This window comes from Dipodomys spectabilis, unplaced genomic scaffold, assembly GCF_019054845.1.
Source record: "Dipodomys spectabilis isolate Male_0828 unplaced genomic scaffold, ASM1905484v1 ptg000366l, whole genome shotgun sequence".
NCBI classification, from domain to species: domain Eukaryota; kingdom Metazoa; phylum Chordata; class Mammalia; order Rodentia; family Heteromyidae; genus Dipodomys; species Dipodomys spectabilis.
Genome location: NW_024871043.1, coordinates 2,631,184 through 2,649,127, shown reverse-complemented (window position 1 = coordinate 2,649,127; position 17,944 = coordinate 2,631,184). Strand labels below are relative to the sequence as shown.

Genomic DNA, 17,944 nt, shown 5'->3' with positions numbered 1-17,944 from the left:
TTCTCAGGCTGGCTTAAAATCCTCTCAGATCTCAGCCTCCTGAGGAGCCAGGATTACAAGAGCGAGCCCCAGCGCCCGCTCCAAGTCTATCTCTTTGGGCAGAGCCTATGGGACCAACATAGGGTGCTGCCTGCTCTCACTCTTGCTTCACCTCCCCCAGCCTCAGCTGTCGGTTTGGCCTGCAGCCTGTGTCCCCTGACTCAAGCCCCAGGCCAGGCATGAAAGAAAAGAAAGCAAAAGGAGAGAAAAGACATGGGCATAGCCCTGTGGTAAGAACATTTGCTTAGTGTATACAAGACCCTGGGTTCCATCAGCACCGCAAATGAGCCAACAGAACCTCCGGGGAGATGAGAGCTCAAGCCTCCAGGCCCGGGTGGCGCAGGCACGGCCAGGACCCACCTGGAAGGACTGGCAGGACTTCATCTGGCTGTTGGACAGGGACAGCGTGCTCTGGATCAGGTTCTGCAGCACCAGTAAGTGAATGTCGTCCACACTGGAAGAGACAGCAGGGCTGCATGCGGTGCGGCGGGCCGGGCCCAAAGGGGCGGGGCCAGGCAGCATGGGGTGGGGTGGGGCTGGGCACCAAGGGGCAGGGCCAGGCCCAAAGGGGTGGGGCCAGGCAGCATGGGGTGGGGTGGGGCTGGGCAGCATGGGGTGGGGTGGGGCTGGGCACCAAGGGGCAGGGCCAGGCCCCAAGGGGCGGGGCCAGGCTCCAAGGGGCTGGGCTGGGCAGGATGGGGTGGGGTGGGGCCAGGCCCCAAGGGGCAGGGCCAGGCCCAAAGGGGTGGGGCCAGGCAGCATGGGGTGGGGTGGGGCTGGGCCCCAAGGGGCGGGGCCGGGCAGCATGGGGTGGGGTGGGGCTGGGCACCAAGGGGCAGGGCCAGGCCCCAAGGGGCGGGGCCGGGCCCCAAGGGGCGGGGCTGGGCAGCATGGGGTGGGGCGGGGCTGGGCACCAAGGGGCAGGGCCGGGCAGCAAGAGGTGAGGTGGGGCTGCATGGGGGCTGGAGGGGCCTCAGCCTGTCCTCAAGGCCATGTTTGACTTTGGAGGTTCCAGATCATTCCCAGTTTTAAAAAGGGGCCCAATCTCCTCCAAGTGACAGGAGCACCAAAGCCAGTCACAAAGCCACACCAAACAAACCTAATCACCAGTCACTGTTAGGACTTACTAACAAGTTTCTCTGGGGGAAGAAGGGTTTGCCCCAGTGGGCAATGGATGCCATAGCTAGAACTGGCTACAGACAGCGGGCTGCGGTAGTCTATGGCAGCAGACAAATTGCACACTGTCTTTCCCCCTTGTTCAAGTGAGTTTGTCTCCAAAGACAGTAGTCTCTCAATGAATTACAGAGCTAAAAGCAATGTGTAGAGAAAAAGTGGGGAGGAAGCTCAAATGTTCCCCCCCCCCCCCCCCCCCGCAGGCCACCTTAAGGCAGCGTGAGGGGAGCCTAGGGGCTGGCAAGCCTTTTCTGTACAGGGCCATAAGCCATGCCGTAGTCTTTTGGGCTCTATAGATTCCTGAGATGATGCACCATGCACGCCATAGCACACAGGCAGCTTGGGGGAGGATACACAGAATGGGCATGACCTGCGATCCAATGAGCCTTTCATTTACAGTCAGGTGTGGTCTGGACCTGAGCGCCGCCTCCCCTCGCCCGGCTGGGTGCAGCTGCGGGAAAGGCACGTGCTTGCGCGTGCCCCTCACCTGTGAAGGACATCCTCCTTCCTGATGCGATCTTTCTCATCCCCGATTGCCAACACTCGGTACCTGCAGGGGACAGGAGAGCACAGCAGTGCCGATGGCCCGGCTGATGCTCCTGAGATGGCCACTTACTGCTGAGAAGGGGCGGGGAAACACCATGCTCACCCAAAGCCAAACACTGCACATTTAACTCAACCACACTGTGCCACGCTGTGCGCGTCCAGTGCGCCTGTCTGAAGGAGCGGGGTAGAGAAGATGGCTAACCCAGAGGCAACGGGCTGACCCGGACCCAGCTCCTAGCGAACAGAGCAGGATGTGGAACTGGGCCCACTGTGATTAGAAAACGAGACACCAGAGGAGCCCGGAAGATTCCAAAAGGATTCTGAGAAGGCTAATCTAAGAGAAACCAAGCAGAAGGCAGCTGGGACTGAGAAAGAGATAAAGGAACAGAATCTCAAGTTCCAGTGATCTTCTATTGCCCAGTGACCAGTTAACAACAACACTGTATGTATCAAAACATCACACACCATAAACATATGCCATGAAAACATAACAAGTAAGTTGGACACAGCGACACATGCCTGTAGCTCCAGCACTTGGAGGGGGCTGAACAGGGAGATTTTGAAGGCCGGCCTAGGCTAAAGAGTAAGACCCTGCCTCCAAAAACCAAGGGCTGGGATGTAACTCAGTGGTACAGCGCTTGAAACCGGGGCTTCCAGCCCCGGTACTGAATTACTGAATGAATGAATGAAAAGCCCAAAGGACAGTTGCTGCATTCGATGGTAGAATAGTGTCTACTTCTCTACTTCAGTGAGCTCCATAAGGGTCATTGTACTAGGTTCATCTCAAGCAAGTAAGTATAAACAGTGGCCATTTTAAGAACATGGTCATTTGTAAGATATTCCCTCCTGAAACGCAGTGCCAAGAAGAACCCCCTTTTCAGAGAAGTGTGCAAACTACTTTTAGCTGAGATGGGAAAGTAGGGAACTCTTTTCTAGTCTGCCTGGCCTGCCAGAAGGCTCAGGGCCAAAGCCAGTGTTAAATTCTCCAGTGCCACGCGTTCAATCCTCAAGATGGATCAGGAGCGCCTGCCTGTTAGAGGCTTTACTGTTACTGCTGCCTTCCGGGGTGAGAAGCTGGACCTACTTCACTGCAAATGTGGGGACATAAATGACAAGCAGGCCAACAGGCCAGAGACGCGCTTAAAACTGAACATAACTGTGCCACGTGGGATTCTAGGAAACAGTTTACTGCAGAAATAAAGCAAAGCCCAGCAGAGGGCTAAAGGCAGCCGAGTCCAAGATCACTACCTGGGCCTGGCGCTCGGACCATGGGAATGACCTGCTGGGCAGGTGGAAGGGTAACAGCCAATGGGCATGCAGCAAGCAAAGGCATCATCAGTTCACGAGCAGGAGCTGCCCAATGAACACTGTCCAGGAGGCCTCTCTCCATGTGGATGGTGAGAAGAAGGCTCACTGCGCCCATGTCCAGCCTACAGGCCTCGTCTGCAGAGCTTACAGAGGACTACACTGTTTCACTGGGTTCTGTGTTGAAAGCCAAGTGAGTTCTTTTTTGTTTTGGGTCGTGGGGCTTGAACTCTGGGCCTGGGCGCTGTCCCTCAGCGCTTCAGCTCAAGGCTAGCGCTCGACCACTCGAGCCACATTGCCACTTCTGGTTTTTTGGTGGTTAATTGTAGCTAAGCGTCTCATGGACTTTCCTACCTGGACTGGCTTTGAACCATGATCCTCAGACCTCAGGCTCCTGAGCAGCTAGAATGACAGGTGAGAGCCACCAGCGCCCAGCTCCAAGTGAGTTCTTAAGCTGAGCTGGACAGTGCAGAGCTCTGGCGTGGAGCGGCTCGGGTCCAGCCCCGGGACGTGTGTGTGCTGCCGCGCGTGGCTGAGTGCCAGCTCCTCCTCTGTACCTGTGGCTTCAGCTATGCTCGAGCAAGGAGCTCCTCACCACGCTCTCTTCCTCGCTCCCACCCCCACGCCTCACGTGGGAAGCCCCGCTGCCTCTCTGCCAGAGCTCACCTGGAGAACAGCTCACGCAGCGTGTCGGGGATCTCCAGGTTCGTGTTCTTCAGTGCCGAACTGAACTTCTCCTTCAGCTTCTCCACAAATTCTTTAAACTCGTCGGCACAAACCTTTGGCGTGGGGAGCGATGTGAGCCCTTCCCTTCCACACAGACGCATCAAGACACAACTTGTGACAACCTCCCTCCCACGTCCATAGGGGGAGGTGGCAGACGCTCAGCACCCTGCCAGGAGCCCAGCAGGCACGCTGATGCCCGCTCTCCCTGCCCCACACGTCCCGCTCTGTGCCCACAGTGCGCTAGCACTAGGAGCTGGCAGGTGGCCTCCTCCTCCTCCAGCCCCTCTAACCTGCAGGCCCCAAACCAGCCCCCCCCCCCCACCAGCCATCCTCAAAACACCAGAGCAGCACCCCGGCAAGTCTGGATGGCTCCATGTCTAAAGAGCTGCCCTGTATTCTTGACAAAATGGAGTCCAGGGAAAAAGGGCTGACAAGCTCATTTCCCAAAGGAGCTTGTGGGGCTGGCAGAGGCAGTGAGGAGACCAGGCCAGCACCGGCTACCAGGCATAAAGCAGGCTGGCTCCGCTGCCTCCTGGGACCCACCTTTGGGTCTTCGTAGTCACACCTTCGGTTCATAAAGTCTCCAACAAGAGCTTTGTCCTGGTACACCTCGGCCAGGCAGACCCTGTGCAAAGACAGGGGAGAAGCAAGTCTGGATCTGGGCCCGTGTCCAGGTGTTGGCCAGCAGGACGTGTCTGGAACTGGTGGCCCAAAGTCACAGCTGTCCACTCCACTGCCCTTTAAACATCCACCCACAGGTCCTTGGTGTCTGAGACGCAGGCCCTGGCTGGCTGGCTGTCACTTACTTCACAGCCTGGGCCAGGCAGCCCAGGTTTCAGAACTCGCTGCATAGCGTCACACCCTCTCTTATCCAGACCTGCTTCTTTTTCGGGACAAAGTCTGGATTGGGAAGGTCCTCCAGGGAAGACTCCAGAGGGAGGGAGACATGGCAAAAGGCCTGCTGATCAAGATTTTGCCCCCCAGGGTGTGGTCTAGCTGTCACGCTGGCATCTAGGGCGCAGAGGCAAGGAGCTAGTCCCAGCATGAAGTGTCAAGGCCGCGCCAGCCACGGCATAGCTAACTGCAGGCAGTCCAGCGCCCAGGCCCTAGGAGTGTCAGGCACTCTGGGGGTGGTTTTCCTGTCCCCACCCCTCTCACTTGTGCAGGGGGCAGAGGGGTGACCCTGCTGCTAATAGCCCAGCCACGGGCTGTGGCTTCCGGGACACTCAGCTCCGTGGGGGGACACAGTTCTGCTGGGGATGGGGTTCCATGACCCAGGCCCTAGTTTCTTGTGAATGAGCTACAGATGGGCTGCTCACAGCCAGCACAGGAGCTGCAGTGGAAGCAGAGGGCAAACTGGCCTCCATCCCCTTCCGCGGTGGACTCGAGACCACTCAGTGGGTAACTGCACTTAAAAGCACGCTTGGGAAAGCACCTGCCCAGCGCACACCGGCCTGGGGAAAGCCAAGGCGGCAAGCGGCTGGCAGATCCACACCTGGATAGAGCCCTGGAACGCCGGCTTCCCCCAGCTGAGACATGCGCATGGCTGGAGAGAATGACCTAGAAGCCTAGGGATAACCCAGAAGCTCCCATCCACTTACTTGTAGTTGAGATAGGCTTGCGGGTTTTTGACTATGTAGCGGGCTCTCCGGCCGACGGAGTGAGACGTCTTATCCAGAGACTCCTCGAAGGTGGAGTGCAGAATGTCCCGCACCACCTGCCACGTGACGAAAGGGCCCTTCACCTGCACCCAAGAGCAGAGATGGGAATTCAGTGCCCGCAGGGGGACTGAGCCGCAACCACGGTTTGGGGAGAACACATGGCCCTCGGGTGGGACTGACGAGCCTGCAGCTGGGACCCTCACTGGCCGCTGTGGCCGACATGGAGACGGGTTACACACTGGCTCTGCCGGTACCAGCACCCAGGCAAGGGGCCTGGGCCCACCGCGGGCCGAGCGCACCGTGCAGCGGCCTTACTAGACACGCACCGCGCCGCTGCACATGGACACGACGGGGCCGCACCAAGCCGAAGGACAAAGGAGCGGATGAGGAGCTTTAGGGGTGCCGGTGGGGGTGTGGAGGGGCCTGGCGTGGGGGTGGGGGGGCTCCCCTGGGACACAGGCAGGGAGTAAAAGGGGGAGACACCCAACAAGCCAAGCCAGGCAGTGTCGCCAGCCAGCCCCGTGGGAGCGGGGCAGATGGGAGTCTGGCTGTGGTGATGTCACCTTGGCGTTGAGGACGTTGCTGGCGATGCGGCACAGCATGAGCAGCCCGTCCTCCTGCGTGGACCAGGACACGCGCAGCCGTGTCATCCTCTGCAGGGCGCTCTGGTCGGCCTCGTCGTGGTAGCGCAGCCGTTTGTCTGCAGGTTCTGGGAGCTCCCCTAGGAACCGCGGGGCGGTGGGGGGGGGGGGGAGAGAGGGCGCCTCAGGTGACTGGTGGGGAGCTGCCACTCAAGTCTCCACAGGGGCTGGGCAGGGGCTCAGTGGTGGAGTGCTTGCCTAGCATGCATGAAGCTCTGGGTTCGATTCCTCAGCACCACATACACAGAAAAGGCTGGATGTGGTGCTGTGGCTCAAGTGATAGAGTACTAGCCTTGAGCAAAAGAAACTCAGGGACAGCGCCCAGGCCCTGAGTTCAAGCCCCAGGACTGGGGGGGGGGAGGAAAAAAAAAAAAAAAGAGGCTCCACATTTTCATGGTGCCCACACAAGACTTGGCCCTCCTCATTACTCCATGCATCTTCCTCTGGCTACACTTCCAGGCGACAGGCTGGGCAAGCGGAAGGTAGCCCCTTGTTATTCGTCTGCTGATCTTGGCTTGTGCTTGCTCCCCTTGGATGGCGAGTCCTCTGAGAGGACTTTACCCTTCCAGATTACCACAATCCAGCAAACTGAGAGGTTCCCCCCGCCCCCGCCAGCCATGGAGCACCCTCAGAACAAGCCACTGAAGGCAGGCCCTGCCTACGTGATGTTTTACAATACATGGCCCAGGCAAGTGGGCCTAAACGCTGACACTTCTTGTCCCAATAAGAACCAGAAGATGCCCCGAGGGCTGTGTGGATCTGAGGACTCCTAAAGCCGAACACGGTTCAGTCAGGGGGGAGGACTTTTGGGGGTAGCTAAGGGAAGGCATACGGGACACGAGGCAGGGCATACACGGGGAGTCTGTGCGCAGCCCTCCGGGTCTAGGGCAGAGCCCGCATGTGCTGCGGCTCCTGCACAGCCCTGACACGCAATCCTGAAGCCCAGAAGCAGCAAGGATTCTGCAGAACCTTTCTTGCTCCTCTTCGTCCTCTTCCCGGGATCCTTCTTCAGCCGCCGCCGCTTCTGGCTCCTGCCGCCCTGCACGCGGTGGTTGCGGCCCAGCAGCGGCTCCTGCTCCAGCTGCAACAGCTCCTCCCGCTCGGCATAGAAGTCCATGCTTGTTTTCGCGTCTCCCCAGACGGGCAGCCGGCCTGTGCCTGGAAAGCACGTAAGACATGGCGGCCTCAGGATGGAGCGGTGAGGCCCAGCGTGCCCCGCCGGCCCCAGGCGGATGGGGCGGGGCTCGGCTCAGCACCCACCTCCGGCAGCCAGCGGGATGGGGCGCCTGGACAGGAAGGTCTGCAGCCTCACGGTGAACCCGCTCTCGGCGACAATGTTCTCCTGAGAGACAAGCGTGGCACTGAAGTCACCAGGGCCCAGGCAGCCTGTCCAGCCCTGCTGGGGCTCTGTGTGCCCACTCGGGAGCAGTGAAATGGGGGTGGGGTGTGTGGGAGGACATGCGCAGAAGGGGACACCCCCCCCCTTCCTGCCCAGAGCCCACCCACCTTTCTGGCTTTGTTGATGATGTAGCTGGTCCAGATCCAGTTGCGCTTGAGGTGGGCATAGAAACTAGAATCGAGGCCAGCGGCTCCCAGCCCGTCACCAGGCACCACACCTTCATCCACAACCTCTCGGCTCCCGCTGAGACAGGAAACGGAAGTGTAAACCAAGAGACTATGGTATATGTGTGTGTGTGTGGGGGGGGGGGATACTCTTTCTGTGTGCCCAGAGTTTACCTCCCCCATAAAGCACCCAACAGATAGAAGCGAAGAGCTTCTTTGCTTGGAGCCTAGTGTTGGCAGATGGTCACTTTCCCCAAAGTCAAAGATGGAAGCGGAGCTTTGGGTCAAGTGGCAGAATTAGCCTTAAGCAAAAATGTCAAATGAGGGCAAGACTCCCTGAGTTCAAGCCCCAGTACCAGCATGCGCATGCACGTGCGCACCCACACACACAAAATCCACAGTTACATACGATTACCAACTTCTAAGTTCCAACAGATAGAATACACAATATATGGGGCTGGGAATGCGGTTTAGTGGTAGAGTGCTTGCCTAGCATGCATGAGGCCCTGGGTTCAACTGCACAGTACCACATAAACTTTAAAAAATAAATAAAAAGCAACCACAAGTGAGCTGGACGCTGGTGCTCCATGCCCATAATCCTAGCTACCCAGGAGGCTGAGATCTGAACACTGAAGTTCAGAGGTAGCCTAGGCAAGAAAAGTCCTAGACACTTATTTCTAATTACCTAACAAAAATCCAGTGGTAGAGCGCCAGCCTGGAGCAGAGAAAGCTTAGGGACAGTGCCCAGGACCTGCGTTCCAGTACGCATGCACACACAACTCAGGAAAGACGTGTAGGCTAATGAATAAGTGTAATCAGTGCTACATGTGTTCAAGAGTCACCAATGGCTGCGTCTGCAGGGCCTTGACCCTGGGCTCCGATGGCATAAGGCCACGGGGCACGGCTGCCGGGGCGTGGGGGCGGCACGGGGGAGGGCACGCACGTGGTGTACTCCAGCATGGCACACTTGCGCTCCAGGTTGTGCTTGTCGATGGCGTTCTCCTGCTCCTTCTGCAGGCTGCCCTCCTGCTCCTCGCCCTGCCCCTGGCTGCTCTTCTGGACGCAGGGGCAGCGCACCACGCCTGGAAAAGCAAAAGGAAGATGGGGGGCAAAGGGAAGGATGCTAAACCACCAGTGAGTGAACCCCCAAAGAGGGAGTTTGCTGAGCAGAGTCTGTGAAGGGCACGGTGGGCTGGTTTCTGGGGAAAAGCCAGCTTCCTCCTGGAAGCCACGTTGTTGCTGTGTGTGTGGGGGGGGGGGGGGGGGAAGGGGGGCGCAGCTGAGACAAGCGGCAGGAAGTCCTGCCCTTGGGACCAGCAGGGGGCGGGGTGTGGCGGGGCAGTGGGGTGGGCAGCACACTGGCTCCTCAGCCTCTACGAGGCCCCGGGAGCAGCGGGTGGGAAATTCCCTAAGTGCGTACAGGGTGTGTGCCTACGTAAGGACAAGTCATTTTTAATTACTCCGCAAGAAAGAAAATCCTATTTCTTGCCCATAAGCGACACTTAAACTCACTGAGGTGAAGACACAGCGCCCCCACTTCAAAGCTGGCCCCAGGGAGCAGCCTAAAAACCATCGAGCCTCTTGGAGCTCTGGAGGCTGATTACAGAGGGAGGGGAGGGAGGGGAGGGAGGGGAGGGAGGGGAGGGAGGGGAGGGAGAGGAGGCCCCTGTCAGCTAGATGACGCACCTAGTGGGGTATTGAGGCACACACACTGCAGGTCAAACCAGTAACTCTCCACGTCCTGCATGGAGTCCAGCACGTAGAGACGCCTCTCAAAGGGCCGTGTGCTGTGGGCCATGTTGTAATGCGGGTCACAGATGGTGGTGTCGATGATGACCGCATTCTTCTTCAGGAACACGAACACCTGCAGGAGATCCCCACGGGAGAGGGACGTGGGGGTCAGCATCCCGGCTGCTTGGTCACCAGGATTCTTGGGTTGGTGCTGGGGGGACATTACCTGGTCTTTGTCCTGGAACTTTTCTGTGGGGCCGAACTGCAGAAGCCCCATGTAGCACAGCCTCTGAAGGTTCTCCACCACCGAGAAGATGTACCGCCTGCAACAGAACAGAGAGGGGAGATTCACCGCCCGGAATGCAGCCATTGGCAGGGGGTGGGTTCTCAGCAGGGGCATGCGTACTTCTCTTCCCTAGCTGGGCTGCCTCCAGCTGGTACTGGGAAAGGCCTGGCGCCTCCCTTCCTACCCCTAAGTGGGGCAAGGGAAGGCTGACCCACAACTGGGCTTGATTTGGACAGCAAATGCAACAGAAGGAATCAAAACCAAAATACAATACTCCAGTAGTTGTGGTCCCTAGCAGTAAAATTTGACTTGACTTTCACTTAAAATGTACCGGCAGCTCCTATTTCTTTTCTTTCTCTTTCTCCTTCCCTCCCTTCTTCCCTCCCTCCATCCCTCCTTCCCTTCCTTCCTTTCTTTCTTTCGTCGTGGGGCTTGAACTCTGGGCCTGGGCGCTGTCCCTCAGCTCTTCAGCTCAAGGTGAGCGCTCTACCACTTGAGCCACAGCGCCACTTCCAGCTCCTATTTCTTTGGTGGTTCAATTAATGGAAAACCTTGAGGTTTTCTGGCCAAGAAGGTGGCACCTCTTCCTCTTGTGGGGTGGGGATGGGTAGGAGGGTTTAGGGCCCTGTCTCCCAGGGCTGGCTGGGACACGAGCTGTGGGGTCCCAGGCCTCACCTCTTATATAGGAGCTGCTGCCGGATGGCCCTGGGGAGGCAGCGGATGAGTGTATGTTTCTTCAGAGGGTCATTCAGGTACTCCTCCAGGTTTTCCACCTACAGAGGCCATCGGGAGGGTGAGCCTGGCATGAGGCCAGGGGCAACTGCAAGCCTCAGGGGAATGACTGAACCCCCCCCCCAAGCCTCCTGCCTCTCTGCCCTGGCAGCTACTGGTCACCTCGCGTGGGTGACAGACAGCATCCTTGTGCTTTGGGGACATCAGGAGGCAAACAGTGGAGATTTATACAAAACAGGGATTCTGCAGCTGCCTGCATGTCTGTCTACCACATGTCATCAGCAAGAAACCAGTTTTAAATGCCAAAAAAAGAAGTTGGTGTTAGTTATGGGACATGCTTAAGAACGAATACAATGAACTACTTAACATCAAATTAAAAATTATAGTGATGTGAAAAGTTTAACAACAATGTTCCATGGAAAGAACAGCTAACGAAAGTAAGCATCCCAACTCCTTTTTTAAAACGAGAGATCACAGGGCTGGGAAGGTGGCTCAGTGGTAGAGCGCTTGCCTTGCATGCCTGAGGCCCTGGGTTCGATTCCTCAGCACCACATGTGCAAAAAGAAAAAATCCGGAAGTGGCACTGTGGCTCAAGTGGTAGAGCGCTAGCTTGAGCTGAAGAGCTGAGGGACAGCGCCCAGGCCCAGAGTTCAGGCCCCACGACTGGACCCCCCCTCCCCCAAAAAAAAAGAAATACAAAAAAGAGAGATCACACACAGCACAGTAAAAAAAAGACTGGAAGAAAATGTATCAAAAACACGAGCCATTATTCCCTCTAGAAGTGATGTGGCTATAGCTAGTCTCTATTTTACTGAATTTCTAAAGCCACGTTTTGTTGTTACACTGCAGTTATCTTTCTGCCTATCTAAAGACAGATCCATCTAGAAGAACAAGTCTTTAGTATAAGCCACTGACCATCCATCCATTCATCCATCCTATTATCTATTTCTACTCTAATCTATCTAGTAGAAAAGTATCTTGGAAATACTTTTCATCTTACCTTTCTTCTACCAATCCACCCACCTCATCCACCTACCTACCCATCCACCCACCCATCTACCCATCCATCCATGCATCCATCCATTTATCCACCAATCCATCTACCCACCATCCACCCACCCCCCCATCCTTGCTGCCCCAGTTCTTTCCCTTCACCAGTTGAGTGCATCTCCCACTGTTACGGTACCTTGTAGCTGACTTGCACAATCTGGACGAAGATGGAGAGGGGCAGGCAGAGAAGAATGTCACTGACGAGAGCCCAGCCAAAGCCAAAGTCTCTGTGGATTGGGATGGGAGGGACGTAGCGCATCCACGAGGCGTCATCCACGTACACTGGGAAGGAAAGCAGAGGGAGTCACTCTCGGTGGACGGGATCCACTCACAAGCGTGAGGCTGTCTCCGGCTCAGACAGGAAGCCGGGTCAGGAAGTGCTCTGGGAGCCTCCTCACCTGTCTCCGGGGTGCGCTCCACTTCAGTCTCCCGGGCAATGCCTTCGAGGCGGTCCTTGGCTTCTGAGGCCTCCCAGTCACTTCCCAGGGAGGAGCGCTGGGCTCCTGCTTTGCCTGCCCTCCTCTCGCTGCTAAAGCCCATCTTCTCCACCGAGTGGCTGGCTGGGTGCCCGTAGATCAGGTACCACAGGAACGTGTGGATCACCCGCAGCCGAGGCATTTTGGGCAGAAACCCAAGGGACCGCCCAAGCCCTGGAACTGAAGGAGAAAGGGGTGGGTGGGGGCTTGAGAAATCGCCGATAAAATTCAGCTCAATTCACCTCAAACCACTGCCCAAGAGATGGCAAACATGCTCCCTCCCTGGGTCCTCCCTCCCTGGTGGGAAACAAGCACAGAAATACCGAAAGGAAGGAGGAGGCTGGAGTCCTAGAGGTGGGGAAAGACCTCCCTGGGGAGGACACTCGCCTGAAAGGCAGGATCGAAAGCAAGGGAGGCTGGGGGGCATGGAGAAAGTAGGCATCACAGAGGGCCACCAGATGAAGACTTGTGACTCAATGAGGCTGGGCTAACTATTCCCAACCTCTTCTTCATTTCTTTGTTGATCCAGGAGGCCCCTGACTCCCTAGCAGCAGAGGCCAGGTGTCCGGCAGGAGCAGACTCGGGGATGGGAGATACCTGCTGGCCCTGCCCGCTCTAGTGCACACCACGTGACTGGTGCCTGACGCCGTCTGACCTGCGCCAGGGCAGTGCTGCCCAAGGGGCACCCGTGGAGGGAAACCACACACACGGCTGCTGTGGCTTGGAACCCACGCCTGCCATGCCCCACGCCAGACACGGCTGGTGGAGGTTGGGGCCCTGTGGTATCAAGGCAGCCCTCCTTCCCCAACAGCACCCTGACTACAGAGCCCTGGCCAGCTGCTGGAGCAGCTTGGTGGGGAAGCGGTGGCCCTGTGAGAGCCAGGAAAGCCACACAGGCACTTAGTGACGGAGGCAGTGCCTGTGGCTTGTGGAATGTCCCAACTAAGTGTACTGAGGAGAAGCAACTCATCCTGAGAGCAAAGTCCTTGGGCTGGGCTCGCGCATTATCTCAGCTGGGCTCCCACCAACCTGGCACAGTACACCAGACAAGAACAGTCTCCATCTTGCAGACAGGGACACAAGGGTGACAGAGATTATGTGAACAGCCTCTAAGGGGCCAGCTGGTAATTCACAACTGACAGAGCTTGGTGGAGAACACACAACGGACCACACCCGCGAGTTCAGAGAAGCCAGATCCAAGACAAGTAAATGCATCGCTCTTTACCTACAACGGGCTTGTAATTTTTAAGTGGAGGCACGCCCATTTTCTCCTCGGCCTTCTTTGCCCGAGCGCTGTCAGCCTTGGAGGGGCTGGTTAGGTAGGAGTCTCCTGGGCCGCTTGGGCCCTCTGCTTCGTGACTTTCTTCTTCAATCTCCTCTTGGGGTGCTGGGGGTTGGGGAACCTTCACCCTGCGGATGGGTCATGAGAAAACTCAAGGGCTGGGGGAATGGTGGGTCAGACCAAGCTTGTGGGGCCTGGCATTGTTCACACTCACTCATCATGGGCGCAGACTAATGATGCCAACTAATATTTTCTCTGGGTGACTGAGACATGGGGGTGGGGGTCCCCGTAAGCACATGCCTGCCTGCAGGGTTCCTCTGCCACCTGAGGTAGAAGCATAGCGTCCTGGGTCTCTGCCGTTACACACGACAGCAACGAGGAACTTGGGCAACTGGTTTAATCACTGTGGCAGGACATGCAGATACCACCAATTCGAGCTTGCAGCTCAGCTACCATGGACCACCTCTGGTCTGCTGAGAATTTCTCCCATGCCTGAGTTTTCCCTCAGCCTGTACCCCATGCCTGAAGCTCAGGGAGAAGAGCCGCTCAGTGCTATGGTGAGACTGAACAGAGATGCCCCTACCTGGGACAGGGGCCTAGGGTGAAGACACACATCACGTCCGAAGATCTAGGGCCTGAGGGACCCTAGGGCTGGGGGACCATGCTACGTGCTTGAACCCAAGGCCATTGATGGTGGGAGGGTTTAGCAGGAGCGGTGAGTTGCTAGGGCAACCCCTGGGTGTGGCAGGTACTTACCTGTTGGCGGTGCTTGAGTTGGAGATGCGGAATCGGACCTGCTCGATGGCACTTCTGACCAGAGGGTCGTTCTGATCCATGGACGGGTGTACAACCAGGTCCACCTACAGAGAGGAGAGACATGAGGGAGGGCGGAGCCGGGGAAGGCAGGGCTGAAGAAGCCAACTTGTGTCTATAGCAAGTTCCTTAGCAGAACAATGCTGTGTGTGTCCAACATCTCCAGCAGGCAATCCCAAGAAGCAAGCCAAACGTGGGCTCTCCACAGTCTATAGGTGCTATACCACAACTGTTCAGGAGATCACATGGCCAAGCTCTGGACACAGCTGTCCACCTACGGTACCCTGGCTAGGCCTTCATCATTGCCTGCGGGGCATCCTTCTGTCTGGAGCTGTACCCAGTACCTGCTCTGCTAAATCCTGTACCTGCCTCTCCCGTGCCTTGAGTTGCGAGGCAGGTAGCTGCCTTCCCTGGAGCTCTCTTTTCCCCTGAATGGCTGGGCCCTAAACAAACTCCTCTAAGAGGACATAGAGTTGCTTCTGATTTGGCTTTCCCTCGGAACTAAGGCTATGGGATGGAGACAAATGAGTGGCTCTGGGGAGCTAGGCCCATTGCTACCTTCTTCCTTTTTTTTTTGAAGTAAAATTTTACTTCATTTTTATATTACTCTGATGTAGAAATATTATTGGAGCCAGAAAATAAGGCCAAATAGTTTCTTTTTAAAATAACCAGGGCTGGGAAGTTGGCTCAGTGGTAGAGCGCTTGCCTTGCATGCCTGAGGCCCTGGGTTCCATTCCTCAGCACCACATAAGCAAAAAGAAAAAAGCCGGAAGTGGCGCTGTGGCTCAAGTGGTAGAACGCTAGCCTTGAGCTGAAGAGCTGAGGGACAGCGCCCAGGCCCAGAGTTCAGGCCCCACGACGGGACCAAAAAAAAAAAAAATAATAATAAAATAACCATTGTTGCTGGTGGCTCACACCTGTCATCCTAGCTACTCAGGAGGCCAAGATCTGAGGCTTGTGGTTCAAAGCCAGCCTGGGCAGGAAAGTTCCAAGACTCTTATCTCCAGTTAGAAAAGCAGAAGTGGAACTGTGGCCCAAAGTGGTAGAGTGTTAGCCTTGAGCAAAAAATGAGCAAAAACAAACCCACAGCAAGATGGGAGAGAACAATGAAGCTGCACTGTACTTATAACTAAATATTTAACAAACAGACACTGCACTGTTTTGGGAAGTAGGTTGTCTTCTGTCAACAGAATATTGACACAATTACATAATTAGCGACATAGATACAATACAACTAAAGATTAAACGATGAAAGCCAAAGCTTTTTTTTCTCTCCAAGGTTGAGAGGGTGTAACAGATGCTTCAGGGTTTTTTTTTTTCCAGGCAGCTAACATAACATTAAAGCCTATGTTTTCTGTGATTCTTTTAACGCATATTTATAATGGATATGCCCCAGAAAAATCTAGAATAATAGGCAACTAAAATTAGAATAGAACAACAACAACAACAAAAACCCTAGTAGAATAAAAGAGTTTTCACTCAAAGACTCATGGGAGGTAATGAATTAATTAGAAAACGAGAACAAGACCCGAGGCTACCTTCTTCTTGATGCCATCCTGGACCACGGTGGTCCGGTAGAGCCTCAGGAGCCCCTCCTCAGACAGGTTCCTCACCAGGCGCACGATGGACTTCTTACAGCACTTGGTGGCCACGCCTTCCTGCTTCTCCTGGTCCATGATCATTTTCTGAATCCTGCAACGTTACAAAGTAAGCGGGCCGTCCTCCCCATCTCCACGCGGAAGGCCACGCAGTCAGTGCAGGTGCACACCAGAGCAGAATCACAGGGGTTTCCCACACCCTGCAGGGGCTGATGCCTTAGAGCATCCAGGAAGATCTCTCTCCTAGGCTGAGCAAGTAAGTGGAAGGCAAGCCCCCTCACCAGCAAGCAGAAACCCCCTGATTTGTGGTGGCAGGAGGAACACGAGTGGCGTGGAGGGGACTGTCACACCAGCCAAGGATGTCCCGGGTAACCACCGCCTCCTCGCCCTGAGCCTCGGTCCTCTCCATGTCTCCCGTTCTCTGGATCTTACCGGGTCACTATGGCATTGCTAGACCACCAATCACAAAACGCTAGGGCCAAAGGGGACATTAGGGACAGGCATTGTGGCTCGTGCCTGTCATCCTAGCCACACAGAAGGCTGAGATCAATATGGTGGTTTCAGGCCAGCCCAGGTGGCTCACACCTGTAATCCTAGCTACTCTGGAGGCTGAGATCTGAGGATCATAGTTCAAAGCCAGCCCAGGCAGAAAACTCTGTGAGACTCTGATCTCCAATAAAGCACTAGAAAACCGGATGTGGTGCTGTGGCTCAAGTGGTAGAGCGCTCGCCTTGAGCTGAAGAGCGCAGGGACAGCGCCCAGGCCCAGAGTTCAAGCCCCACGACCATCACAACTGACAACATGGCTCAGTGAAAAGAACGCTTGCCTGGCAAGCAGGAGGCCTTGAGTTGGAACTCCAGCAGTGCAGAAAACAAAGAGGGAAAAAGGAAAATAGAAAAGACTAGCTATGGTGCATGCCTGCTATCCCATTTATACAGAAGATATAAATAGGAGGATCAGAGTTCAGGCCAGCCTGGATTAAAAAACAAGTCCCTATCACAAAAATCACTAAAGCATAAAGGGGCTGTGGGCATGGCTCAAGTGATACAGCACCTGCCTACCAGCAGGCTTCATGTCCTGAGTTCAAACCTTAATACCACACACTCAAAATGGGGCTGGGTGCTGGTGGTTCACGCCTATAATCCAGCTACTCAGGAGGCTGAGATTTGAGGACTGAAGTTTGAAGCCAGCCCGGTCAGGAAAGTCCATGAGATTGGTATCACCAATAAACTACTAAGAAAAAGCTAGAAGTGGTTCTGTGGCTCAAGTGGTAGAGTGCTAGCCTTGAGCAAAAGCAGCTCAGGAACAGCGCCCAGGCCCTGAGTTCAATCTCCATGCCTGACCAAAAAAACTACCCCAAAACAAAAAGGGCAATCAGGAACACCTAGGTCAGCTACCACCACACAGAGGAGGGGACCATAGTGACAACGGACCTGCACGGGGGCCACAGACAAAGCAAAAACCCAACATCCCTGACTGCAGGGCACAGCTGCTTCTCCCTCAGCCAGCGGCTGCACAGCAGGCGTGCTGAGCCCTGAAGGAGCTACCCAGGGTTGCGGGAACAGATCCCCAACACCCGCCCCCACCATGCAAGCACTGCAACCCCACAAGGAGAGCAGAAGGCACATGGCAGCACCGAGGGACCCGGGGAGAGGCTCACGTGAAGAGGCTCTCGATGAGGCGGAGGTTGGTGACGGCCTCGATGATCAGGTTGCGGCGCTTCAGCAGGCGGTAGGTCTTGTGGGAGTTGTCCTGGCCCCCGCCGTGCCTGCCGCTCTTCTGGGAACTGCTGATCTCCTGCAGGAGTCAGAGGCAGGGGTGGGGGGCTCAGCCAGGCTCGGGGACCACCCACCCAAGGGGTGTGCTCCCCTCCTGTTCAAGAAGCCAGGTCAGCAGTGGATAGGATCCCGTCCGCCCAGCCCTTTTCTGGGCTCTCAGGTGAGGTGGGGCCAGCAGCTGTCCCTGTGGATGGGAGACCAGCACCCTCAAGCTTCCTAATTCTGCTCTCATCTCCCAGCAAGCCCCGGCTTGCTGGCCAGGGCAACAGGGCCTGGGGAGAGGGGGAGGGGGAAGGGGGAGGAGTCCAGGTTGGGTTCCCTGGGGGCACAAGTCTGCGGCCCAGTGGAGGTGGAAGGACCTGTGACCTCTGCCCAGAAGCCCATGGCCCCTAAATGCCTCCTTCCTGTCCTCAGGAGCTCAACCCTGTGCCATCTGCCCCCAGTGAGACCCGAATGGAAAGGAGAGTCTGATTGGCAGGAACTCCGAGCAGCTTGCTAGCACAGCCAGCCGCCCGGGGCACTTCTGCCCACGGGAGGCACTCTG

The 17,944-nt window shown here is 56.3% G+C and overlaps 1 protein-coding gene across 4 annotated transcripts in view; it reads right to left on the bottom strand.

Annotated features, from left to right (window-relative positions):
- Positions 1-17,944, bottom strand: part of Gtf3c1 (general transcription factor IIIC subunit 1) — a 53,737-nt gene that overhangs the window by 7,814 nt on the left and 27,979 nt on the right. For 2 of the 4 annotated variants that reach the window (XM_042666585.1, XM_042666587.1), the window contains exons 11-29: positions 17,283-17,419; positions 15,563-15,716; positions 13,968-14,071; positions 13,155-13,339; positions 11,852-12,109; positions 11,590-11,735; positions 10,347-10,444; positions 9,612-9,708; positions 9,341-9,518; positions 8,598-8,736; positions 7,598-7,733; positions 7,352-7,433; positions 7,061-7,249; positions 6,014-6,171; positions 5,391-5,533; positions 4,333-4,414; positions 3,730-3,842; positions 1,700-1,762; positions 400-493 (exon numbers count right to left, since the gene is read on the bottom strand). In XM_042666585.1, coding sequence (XP_042522519.1) covers positions 400-493; positions 1,700-1,762; positions 3,730-3,842; positions 4,333-4,414; positions 5,391-5,533; positions 6,014-6,171; positions 7,061-7,249; positions 7,352-7,433; positions 7,598-7,733; positions 8,598-8,736; positions 9,341-9,518; positions 9,612-9,708; positions 10,347-10,444; positions 11,590-11,735; positions 11,852-12,109; positions 13,155-13,339; positions 13,968-14,071; positions 15,563-15,716; positions 17,283-17,419 — 2,556 coding nt within the window. The remainder of the gene's footprint in view (positions 1-399; positions 494-1,699; positions 1,763-3,729; positions 3,843-4,332; positions 4,415-5,390; positions 5,534-6,013; positions 6,172-7,060; positions 7,250-7,351; positions 7,434-7,597; positions 7,734-8,597; positions 8,737-9,340; positions 9,519-9,611; positions 9,709-10,346; positions 10,445-11,589; positions 11,736-11,851; positions 12,110-13,154; positions 13,340-13,967; positions 14,072-15,562; positions 15,717-17,282; positions 17,420-17,944) is intronic. The other 2 variants (XM_042666586.1, XM_042666588.1) reach the window with 1 other exon arrangement.